The 11466-nt window shown below is 48.9% G+C and overlaps 1 protein-coding gene across 1 annotated transcript; it reads right to left on the bottom strand.

Annotated features, from left to right (window-relative positions):
- Nucleotides 1-4247: 4247 nt before the first annotated feature.
- SIX3 (SIX homeobox 3) lies at nucleotides 4248-10996 on the bottom strand. Its single transcript, XM_083497960.1, has 2 exons — nucleotides 9589-10996; nucleotides 4248-6177 (listed from the first exon to the last, which is right to left on the bottom strand). The coding sequence occupies exons 1-2, from the start codon at nucleotides 10413-10415 to the stop codon at nucleotides 5985-5987; spliced, it is 1020 nt and encodes a 339-aa protein (XP_083354086.1). The 5' UTR covers nucleotides 10416-10996; the 3' UTR covers nucleotides 4248-5984.
- Nucleotides 10997-11466: the final 470 nt, after the last annotated feature.

Genomic DNA, 11466 nt, shown 5'->3' with positions numbered 1-11466 from the left:
CCTTCCAGCCATCCATCCACCCCCGAGCAAGGTTTGGAGTCCAAGGCGGCCTTGCTTTGGACTAAGCCACGGTGAACACAGTGGGGCTTACTTCCGAGTAAACACGCATAGGCTTGGGGCTCGGTAGGAAACCTTTGCGCGGCCTCTGCATCCGACGGCACAAAGCAACAAAGAAAAGAGACAGAAATTCGTTTCTGAAAGGCAACTCAAAACAACAATTCCGTCGCTTCTGATAAAGGAGCCGGCGGCTGTAATACTTGCAAGAGGACTCCAGATGGCTGTTCTGTCTGCGGAGGGGCTCTGCTTTCAGGGCACAGAGTCTCCGGCTGAACTATTATTCTTAAATAATAATTTATATCCCGCCTTATGGTGAAAACAAAATAGGCGACTCACAATAAAAAGGAGAGGGAAACATTTCGCACCGTCTTGCCTGGTCCTAAGACTGTTCCAGAGATGGAAATGGTCTCCGAGCGCCGAAATAAAAAGGTTGGGGGGGGGGACGGGGACGGCGTTAGTCTAGAAACGTAAACCCTGTTTAATAAAATTACCTCCAAACGCACCAGGGAAAATAATTCCTGGCAACAGGAGTAGGAGGTCCTAATTAAGACCCATTACGGTGAACATGCTTTGATTCGCATTAACTTTCTTTGGATTCCAAATGTGCTTCGGATCAAGCACCCGGTTGGCTAAAAGGCGCCTAAACATTCATAGCTGGAAGGAAGCCAGAGACTGACTTCAAGACAAACGTGGTTAGTCTCAGGCCGCAGACCCCAAACATCCGAAATAAAACGTGAGAACAGGATCTCTGCGATCCGAGGAGGCCCCCTTTCACATCTTGTGATAATTTCAAGCTACTTCTCACGCAAAAAACCACGAGGCTTCCAGTAGTGAAAGCAAAATCTCAGGACGTCCCCACAAAGAAGTTTGGGTCAAGACACTAGTCTTGCGGGTTTGACTCCCGCAAATGCCCAAATTTGTTAAAACGTTGGGGGACCCAGAAAACCGCCACCCCTTGCGACTTTTTCCCTTTGATGAGACTGCAGGGGTCGGGGCCCTTCGCCTCGCCCTCCGAATTCTCCTGGTCTTCGGGGCTACTTGAGGGACAAAGCGGGGTGCCCCCAACTTACTTCAGTGGGTTCACTCTTGGAAAGGGGCGAAATAAAATCCTGTGCATGAAATGTAGCGGCCTTGACTGGTTCGGCCAACACATTTAACACAGACCTTGCCCTTGGCTTGCGAGCTGGTATGATCTCAGCCTCCGCTTTTCCTACAATGAAAATAAGAGGCGGCGAGGAGAGGAGGGTGCGGTAAGTGATCCTGACCTGACGTTAGCTCAAGTTTACCGTCTCAATTCAGAACCCAGCTAAGGGCCAGCACCAATCCATTTCGGCTGATTTAGTCCCCTGGAAGTGAATGCGACCCAAGGCTACACTTCCGCGCGCGCTTACAAGGGTTCAAGCCCAATTGAAGTCAATGGGACGAACTTCCCAGGCATAAGGTCGCTGTTTTTCGGGCTGTTGTTCTACTTGTACTTACCTGGGAGTAAGTCCCATGGAACACAGAGAGATTTAAGCATGCGTGGATCGGGAGCCCTCCTAGCTTACGCCAATGTATGGGCAGGGGGAAGCGTCGTTATATCCGAGAGCTTGGATTTGAGCAGATCCTGAGCACACGGACAGAATCGCTTTCCAAGGAGAAGCATTTAGGATCAAGGGGTTACCCGTCCTTGCTGCTAGTTCTAACCTGTTTGAACTGCAGGTAATTCGATTTAACCGGGAAAATGGGTGTCTGTTGTGGTTTTACCAAAACAAAACAAAAGAAAACAAAAATCCAACACTAAACCAGTTTGGTAGTGGAACAGGACTTTGGATGAACCACTGCAAGGTGGCGATAGGCTGAAATACACCTTCATAAGCATCATACACCTAGCAGATAGGTTCCTGTTTAAACATTTTTAAAGATCCAGGGTCCAAATCTTCTAAGGACCAGAGTTATTCTGCCTCTCGCCTGATTCCTCCCCCTCCCTCAATATTCCAATAAGTTTCCTGAATTGCTTTACTATTTCTGCAACATTCCAGCTTTTCTGTCTTTTAGAAACCTTTCCCACCTCGGTTAAGCTCGAAATCATGATATTCCTAACAAACGGATAAGTCAATCAAAGTAAGTAGATTTCTCTCTCCCCTTTCTCTCTGTCTTTGATAGTCCTGTTTAAAAAACACGTTTACATAAGGCCCACATAAAACAGGGTCACGATCCAGACCAAGTCCCGTCAATGAAAGAAGGAAGCACGTGCCTCGACCTCTTCTGCTGGAAATTAGTGGGGCTTCGCCGCCTTTCACGTCGGGTGGATCAAGTGCCAAGCCTGATCCCACGACCTCTTTCTTAAAAGTAAGTCCAACGGGGCTTACTCCCAAGCAAGCGGGCAATAGGCTTGCAAGCCTTAATTTCGCGTGCGAGGTGGCGAGGGTCGGGGTTTCACTGGGAGTGCGGTTTACATCCCACCATCAAACACACACAAACGCTCCGCATTCTGCTTAGCAAGAAAAATAATAATACCCCAAATAAAAAAGTCCCATTTACACGCGCGCACACTCGCTTCCCCGCCCCCTACGTCGGTTCACAACAAGCCACGGGAGCAATGTAATTCGGAAATCCCAAACGAGTTTGGAAATGGTCAAGAAAAATTCCAGGCACGTTGCTCCTTAATCCCAATCAAAGTTTCAAAATTGTATTTTCAAGTAAAAACAAGTTTAGAATTCACCTCTTCTTAATTCACGCCTGACTAACCTGCCCCGGGGCCAAGCGAAAACTTTTGAATGCGCCAAAGGTGACGCGGGACCCCTGTTCGCGAGGGCAGAGAAAGGCTCTTTTCAACACATTAACCATCTACTTAGGACTCGAGGGGAGGAGCCGACAACTGATTAGGGAAGAAGGGGTTTGTGAGGTGGCTTCGGACGGCTGCTTGGTTGTCACGTTTGCATTTAAAGCTACAGACACCCCTCATCCCCCCCCCCAAACCCCCACCATCACCCCACACCCCCAAAATACCCAAACACCCTAAAGTGTCCTAAACTGGACTCTGGAGTTTACTTAAGCAAAACAAATTAAAAAGTCGTCAAACTGATTTGGGAGGGGGGGGGGAGAAGGAAATAAACACGATGGAGAAACCGTGTTGGAAAGCCATTTCCTAATGGTGCAGAATTCAAGAGAGAAGTTCTGCCGATGATTCGAGGTCAATGCCCACTTTCCAGCCCAAGCGCCTAAGCAGAACCTCTCGACCCGTGCTTCTTCCGAAGTAAGGACCGCCAGTTAGGTCGATGCCACTTACTTGCAGGAAAATTGATTTGGTGTCACACAGTGAGGAAGAGTATCCGAGCAGCCTAGAGTTAGAAGGGAGCGCGGGCTAGGAATTATACGCACGCCCATATGCCTACGTTTACGCACGTACTTCAGACCCTGCAAACCTCAGGTTATATTTTTGTCCGGAACGTGGGGCGTCCCAACGTTTTCTCACAGGTCCTTCATCAGAGAGCAACATGCCACACAGGAGAGAAAAAACCAAGTAACCCCTCGCTTCAACTCACACATCTACAGTGGTGCAGGCACCCGATTGTCTGGGTACAAACGTACATGCCCACTCTGCGCAATTTCGCACCCAGCACCTCAAGAATATTGACTAAGAAGAAAGCCTCACGGATTGCGATGGGGTTCTAGCGGGCTGCAAGCCTAACACCACTGACCAGCTAGTAAGCCCCATTGTATGCCATAGGACTTACTTCTAAGTAGACATGATTAGGGTTGCGCTGTATAACAAGTAGCCTTGCAGGCTTGCATCCCGATCCATAAACATACACTCCTTTGGAAGTAATTACCATGGAAGTCAATGGAATTTATTTCCAAGTAAATTTGCATGAGGTTACAGGTTCGGGCAGCTTTCTTAGCCCTGTGCAAACCACAGGCACACTATATGGTCGACCAAGCTAGGCTCAGGGGCTTAACCTTTGCAGCTCAGAGAAGTCCTACCGGACTTAACGGGACTTACTTCAGAGAAAGCTCTTTTTTTGAGAAGTTAAGGAAGCAAAAATTGGCTTAACTCTGAGTGCTTCGGCTTAACGGGCTTGCTAGCTTGCATAAAGGGGTGGAATCACTGAATCAACACGAGAAGAGATTTTTAAAAAACGAAACAGCATTTCTTGGCGGCTGTTTCTACGTGCAGCAGAGGAAAAACACCAACGTCACTGAATAGATAAGAAAAATGGAATACTGTATTTGATTTTTTTTTTTAAGAAAGTTTGTACATATAGATAAACACGCAGTAAGGGAAACAGTGGTATAAGTGTCCTACGTGGAGTTTTAGAAGAGACCCCCAAAGCTGCTATTTAAATACTCAAAAATGCTTTTGCATAAGAGGAGGACTGTGGCACTCTAAGCCTCGTTTCGTCTACCGTTGAGGTCCCTTTTGAAAACCTAGTCCATCACCTCTTGACAACTAAGTTTGTGCAAGGAACTCAAGTCAGGTTTTTCTTTAAAAAAAAAAGAGGAGGAGGAGGAAGAAGAAGAAGAAGAAGAAGACGGAGGAGGGGGAGAAGAAAGAGAAGAAGAAAGGGAAAGAAAGAAAGAAAGAAAGAAAGAAAGAAAGAAAGAAAGAAAGAAAGAGGCAAGGGAGAAGAAGGCAAAGGGACAGAGAGAAGAAAAGTCAAAGAGAAGAGCAAATATAATATACAAGCAATTTTCTACACATATATTACAAACTGGGGGAAATGACCGCATCATTAAGATATACATAATTCATATAAAATTTTGAAATAAAAATAAAAATCTGTTACAGTCATAACTATTCTTTTTCCACATTTATAACCAGTACCCACACAGGCAGTGACAGACGTGTAGAAAAAAAGGTGCTTACGAAGAAAATGATTGTCTGTTGAACAAAAGAATAAAAATTCTTAAAAAATAAAAATAAAATAAAAACAACGACGGAGGGGGAGAAAAGGAGGAGGCGGAGCAGGAGAGGGGGGATGCATCTAGATTAGACCATCGCTTGGACTTTGGGGGGGGGGGATTACAGATCCAGAGAGACAAAGATTGATAAAAACCCAACAAAAAAGGCGATAAACATTTGTTATTTCCCTCTTCAAAGAGTTCCTTTAAACGTTTTTCTTTTTAAAAAGCATCTCTCTCTCTCTCTCTTTGTACAAATTTGATCGGAGTTTTCCTCCCGTCCCACACCCCAGTCTTTTTTTTCCTTTTTGTTCATTTATTATAGAGAATAGCATATCCCCCCCCCCTTTTCCCCAGATACAAATTGAATCATCGTCATGCAAAATGGGTGAGATGCTGTCCATGGGAAAGCGCGAACAATAAAATCAAAACGAGGAAAAGAAAAGTAGAGCTGGAACGTGCTTTCGTCCTACAAAGAATACAAATGTCACCTTTCTTTCTTCCTTTCGCCATAATAATATTTATAATAGCAAAGTATGAGCATTAGCATTATTTCTCTCCCCGCTCCAGAATCAGCAACTGTCCAACTTGTGGTTTGCTCCTTTATGTTTTTATTTTTTATTTTTTTGCCTAAGTGGGTGGTTTGTTTCTTATTTCAATCATTTGCTTGGTAAAGGTTTGGGTTTTTAATTCCTTTTTTTTTAAACAACAACAACAACAACTCTTTTAAAGGTCTTTTTGTAATTCTCTCTCTCGTTGTTTCGCTGCTCTGCCTACGAGTGTTCTGAAAGCGGCTCGTTGTTGCTTTCTTTCCTCGGAGGCCGGGGCAGTTCGGAGAGGGGGGCGGCTGCTCTCGCTCGCTCGGGGTAGGTAGGTGGGTGGGTGGAGAAAGGGGGGGCTTATTTTTGCCTTTTTTCCTGATTGGTTTATTATTATTATTATTATTTATTTATTTCCTCCTTTAAGGGTTTGTTTGTTTGTTTTTCCTCCTTTTTTATTTGTTATTTTTTTGTAGTATTCTGTTTTGTTTTTTTGTTCCGTTATCATACATCACATTCTGAGTCGCTGGAGGTTACCGAGAGGATAGACGTGCCCGTCTCGGCTCGTTCCGTCAGGCTGGAGACGCTTGTGGTGGGGCTGGCCGCCGTGGACGGAGACTCCGCCGAGCTGTGGGTAGGGCAGCCCGGTTCTGACAAGGACCGCATGCCGCTCTGTCCGATCGCCTGGTGCTGGAGCCTGCAGGACGCGGGGTTGGGGGTTGGTGTGGGGAGACAAAGGAAGAGCACACAGATCCTTGCTCAGAAAGGAAAGCCACACAGAAAGGGAAAGAGGCGAGACTCCCCGAAAACGCGGCCCTCGAACGCAGCAATCCAGGCGCGTAAAAGCGCATGGCTAGGGAGGGGACCCGGATCCCAAAGGCGCTTGCCAAGAGGGCGCAACAATCCCGATCTAGCCGGAGACACCTTCCCTTTTTCTCCAGCAAACCCTTCGCTCAAACAACCGCTTAGCCTGGTTTATCGAGAATCCTTCCTTCCTCCCCTCTCTCTTTTCTTTCGGCCTGATCTCAGGCCAGCCACGGGGCCCGCTGCCGCCTTCTCTTTGCTGCCCAGCGCGGCGCTGCAAGCCAGCTTCCTGCCTGCAATGGCCCTCTCTCCCTCCGCAAAAAGTGTTTCAAATCAAAGGAGAGGGGGTGGGGGGGCTGTTGTTGGGGGGAGAGAGAGTTAAAAGCAAGCAAAGGGACTTCGGACAGAAAAGGTCGCTTGGAAAGCACAGACTAAAAGAAACGCTGTAATTATATTTTTAAAAAGAGCGGGGTGGAGAAGACAGAGGGTTTGCGTAGGAAAGCAATTGGCACGTTCAGAAATGCACACACAGAGAGAGAGACGCCAAGGCAGGCACATAAACGCACAAACGGGCCGCTATCGTGTTGGTTTGCAAAATATTAGTCCGTTTCAAGCTAACGCTCCCCTTACTCACACTATCTCTATCCCTGTGGCCGGTTTCACTTGCGAGGAGCGGCCATCTGTGGGCCTCGATCTAACCTCTAGCGCATTTGCCGCCGCCGCCGCCGCCCCCATTGAGTGACAGTCCAACCCTAACAACAAACGTGGACAGTCACAAACGGTGGTCTGTAGAAGCAAAGGGTGGCGCCTTCTCAGATAGCCCCCGTGAATCACTTAAATAAATGCGTACCTTTATACAGACATACACACACACTTGCAACACTTTAAAAAAACCCATAAAATAAACAAGCACCCAAACCAAGTGATGACACAGTTTTGTGGGGAGAAGGTGTCCGGAGAGCAACATTTCCCAAGTCATCTGCCTGCTCAGTCTTCTCTCTCTTTCACACACACACACACACACACACGTGTATTTTCCAGCAATGCATTTATAGTTTTATTTATTTATTGCTTTTGTTGGGGCCGACGGCCGAATTCTCAGACTGCCTTTGGAAACATACAGACCGCCAAGAGACAAAGGAATCTCGGCCGCTGCTCTTTATAACAGTCAACAACTAAGTGGATTTCTATAGGGTGGGTGTCTGGGGAAACCAAGCCCAGCGAAAAAACAATCTGCAACCGCAGCAGAATATTCTGAATACTAACACACAAGGCGCTGGACGGTTATGAACTCTTGAGCCGTTCAGATCAAGAGAGCTGGGGGTGGGGGGCGCTGAGTACACTGAGAAGTTGATTGCACACCCCCAAAGGCCAGTGCATTTTTTTTAAAAAAAGTGTAGGATCAGAGGCAAAAGAAAATAGCCAACAAATAAACAAAACAAACATTGTGCCGAGCCCTGAAATCCTTTGTAAAATGTTTTGAAAGACAACTGGATCCTGTAAGATTTTAATCCCCTTCTTCACCTCCGCAGTGAAGTGATTTTAAATATATTACATATTTAAATTGCGTTTCTGCACTTTTTATTTCCATACTATTTACTTATCCCCCCCGTCCCTCCACCGCTGCCTTACAGTTCCTAGTCACCTACTGACAACTCGGTGAGTCAACCCAAACCTTTAGCAACTTTCCGGCTTCTCTGTTATGAGTCGATCTATTCTCCCTCCATTGATGAAGCTGAAAGGTGGTTTTTTATTTTATTTTTATGCTTTCTTGCTTCCCCCTCAACCCCCTGCTCTACATTTCAGATTAAACTTTACCAAAATATACATTGCTATATAAACTGGGAAAGTCCAATTGGAGGAGGTAAAGTGCCAGCCTTTGTTTATATTTTCTGCATTGTTTCATGGAACCCTTAAAATTCTTTGTGATCTTATTTATTTTCAAAGCTATTATTTAAACCCCAACATTCTTAAAGCCACGTTGAGCAATAAGGAATGGCAAGAAGATTCTGCGTGGCACACCGACACAATAAAATCACGCCTGCTCACACAAACGCCTGCATATTTATTTACATACTCATAAACATGCATAACTCAAACTAATGACACCCGGAAACAGAGATAGGAGAGGGCGGATAGCTTAAAAAAATGCTTTCCCTTCATTTTATTTTTATTTCCGCACCCCCGCACCCCCACCCTCTCGCCTGTCTTTCTTTCGGCAAATGAATTTGTTTTGGTTTTTTTATATAATTAATAAGAACAATAGAGGAACAGCTGCCTTCTTTTCGCTCCGTAGAAGAACGCTTCGCATTATTATGTTTGTTTAAACTGTTTATAGCTTGGGCGGAGGGGAGAAAAGTTAAGTTGCCAAATACAGCTTTCACGGCACAAATAAAAAAAATACATCTAATCCGCACCCCTTCTGCATTTCGCTGCGAGGAGTTGTCCCTGTTGTTATTGTTGGTGTAGCAATAACAATCATGGCGGTAAAAATAATAGGCAATCTATGAACAAAAAGAAAGAGGACGTGCGAAAAGGAGAATGAAAATTTTAATTAAATTAAGAGCTCCATCCAGAGCTAAGAGGGTTTACACCCATTCTTCTCAGTTGGTTCCACTGGGTGTGGGGACTCGGCTGCAGATAAAGTCCCTTTATTTTGTGGTTTTTGGATCCCTAGTTAGAGTAGGCACACACGCGCACGCATACACACAGAGACATACATTCTGCGTTCAGAAAACTGCAAAGCATTTTACTGAGAGGCGGGCTGTCCTATTTAGAACTGTGAAGGAGAGGGATGGAGTTTGGAAAGAATGTGAAACTTTGAACGGGTGGCGGAATCGAGTTGCTTCTGTTGAGCAGCCCATTCGGGAAGGGGAAGCGAGCCCTGTCTTTGGCTGTGTGAGGAGCATAGTCCCCTTGATAGCTCCCAGGTGGGGAGGGAACCCTTTAAGGGCCTCGTTTTGCTTTTTAACAGAGCCCACTGACTTCCTTATCCCTGCTGTTGAAGCCAGCGAGCCCTCTAGGACAAGATTTAAGGTCCCCCATATCACACGCACACACAAGCAGAACTGAACCCAAAGGCGTTTTTTCAAAGGGTCAAGGGTAGCCGCCCTTGCAAGGCGTTCTCACTCTTGGGAGACTTGCAGGAGGCGAGGCGTCCGATCTAGGCAAGGCAGGCCCCGCGTGGGATGGACGTGGGTTTGTGTCCTGGCAGTGTGAGCCCCGCACTCCCGCTGCCTACCCCCACCTTCAAGCCTCACCCCCCCCACACACACACGCCCAGCTTCAGCCGGCTGGCACTGACCTGTTCTTGGCGGCGGCCGCCCGGTCTCTCTGCCTGCGGTTCTTGAACCAGTTGCCCACTTGCGTGGGGGTGAGGCCGGTGGCCTGCGCCAGTTCCCTTTTCTTGCTGGGGTTGGGATAGGGGTCCTGGAGGTACCACTCCCTCAGGAGGCTGCGAGTCCTCTCCTTGAAGCAGTGCGTCTTCTGCTCGCCGTCCCAGATGGTCCTGGGCAAGGGGAACTTCTTGCGCACGCGGTACTTATCGACGGGGCCCAAAGGTCTCCCGCGGAGCTTCTCGGCTTCCTGGTAGTGCGCTTCCAGCCACATAGCCTGCAGCTTGCCGTGCGACTCCTTGGTGAACTTGTGGTTCTCCAGGATGTGGTAAAGGTCTCGAAAGTTGCCCGTGTGGAAGGCCACCACCGCCCGGGCGCGCAGGATGGATTCGTGCTTGTTGATCGCCTCGCATGCCCCCGGCGCTACCGGCAGCGACCACAAGAAGCGGCCCAACCTCTCGATGTCGCCCGTCTCCTCCAGCGTCTCGCAGACGCTGGCCACTTGCTCCGGGGAGAAGTTGAGTGTGGGCAGCTGGAACATGGACAGTTCTTCCGGGGCTCCTCGAGAGGCGCCTCCTCCTCCGCCGCCGCCACCGGCGGATCCTCCGCTACAACCGGTGGCGGCACTGCCGCTGCCGCCGCTGCCACCGCCGCTGCCTCCTCCTCCTCCTCCAGGTCCGGAGCTGCTGCCACCGCTGGCCAGAAGGAGCGAGCGGTGGTGGTGGTGCGGGTCGCTGGGGAAGTTTGGCAGGAAGAAGTGGGTGGGATAGAGCTCTAGAGGGGACCTGAACACCATGGGACCCAGCCTGGCGGACGGGGAAGGGGGGTCGGAAAACGAGAGAGAGAAAGAGAAAGAGAAAGAGAGAGAAAGGAAAAGAGAGAGAGAGAAAGAGAGAGAGAGGAGCTGGATCAAAGCGAAAAGAAAGGAAGACAGGAAGACGGAGAAGGCGCAGAGAAAGAAGAAGAGGAAGAGGGGAGGGACAGGGGGATCACGCACCCCACGCGCATCCACACCCGCACCCGCACGCGCAGCCACATAGAGACCCTCATCCAAACGCACACACGCACTCAGCCGCGCGCGCGCACTCCCCTCTCTCTCACACACGCACACAAACACCCTCACTCACTCCCACCACCTTTCACACACACTCGCACACGGGCAGGCAGGCACCGGCTCGCTCGCTCGCTCACTCACACGCACACGCGTGCCCAGGCGGGCGGGCAGGCAGGCATCCGCGCGCTGCTGCGGGCTCTCTCCACACACACACACCTCCCGACCCGGGCGCCGCTGCCGCCGCCGCCGCCGAGGCGCAAAGCGATTCAGTGATTCGGCCGCGATCGCCCTAATGACAACAGCCTCATAATATCTCTCCTAAATCCACCGTGAGTGCAGCGCCGAAGCATTTTGTTTCGCTTTTCTATTGGCCCGCCGGGTGTCGTTGTGGCGTCGCCATGGCAGCGCCCTGCCAATCACTGTCAGGCCTGCCAATCATGGGGGACTACGTAAGAAAAAGGGCTCTTACCACGGCGCCCAAAGGCGAAGGGGAGGGGAGTTGGGAAGGAAGAAGCCAGCCAGCCAGCCAGCCGGGAGGAGGGGCGGGGGGGGGGGGCAGGGCGATCGGAGGAAAGCTTGTGTATGTGTGTTAATCTTTGCAACTCCTAATCTTAGCACTTCCACTTCTCTCGCTGCGTCTCTCGTCCCCCCCAACACTCCCCACCATTCCATTCCCTAAATAAAAATGGTTTTTAAATAAATTCTTTGGTGGGAGGCGGATGCGCAAGGCAGTGCGCAGCGCCTCGTTTGAATGGGATCAGCAATTACACGCGGAATATGACCGCCGCCTTTC

The sequence above is a fragment of the Podarcis liolepis genome, assembly GCF_965112155.1.
Source record: "Podarcis liolepis genome assembly, chromosome: 3".
Classification (NCBI taxonomy): domain Eukaryota; kingdom Metazoa; phylum Chordata; class Lepidosauria; order Squamata; family Lacertidae; genus Podarcis; species Podarcis liolepis.
Note: the sequence above shows the minus strand (reverse complement) of the source record. Positions and strands in the feature narration are given on the sequence as shown.

What these genes read in the sequence shown, in the direction of transcription:
- SIX3 (XM_083497960.1), bottom strand. Translation starts at nt 10,415, where the DNA reads ATGGTGTTCAGGTCCCCTCTAGAGCTCTATCCCACCCACTTCTTCCTG. An exon ending in GCGGCCGCCGCCAAGAACAG is followed by an intron (nt 6,178 to 9,588) that starts GTCAGTGCCAGC and finishes CGCGTCCTGCAG; the next exon opens with GCTCCAGCACCAGGCGATCG.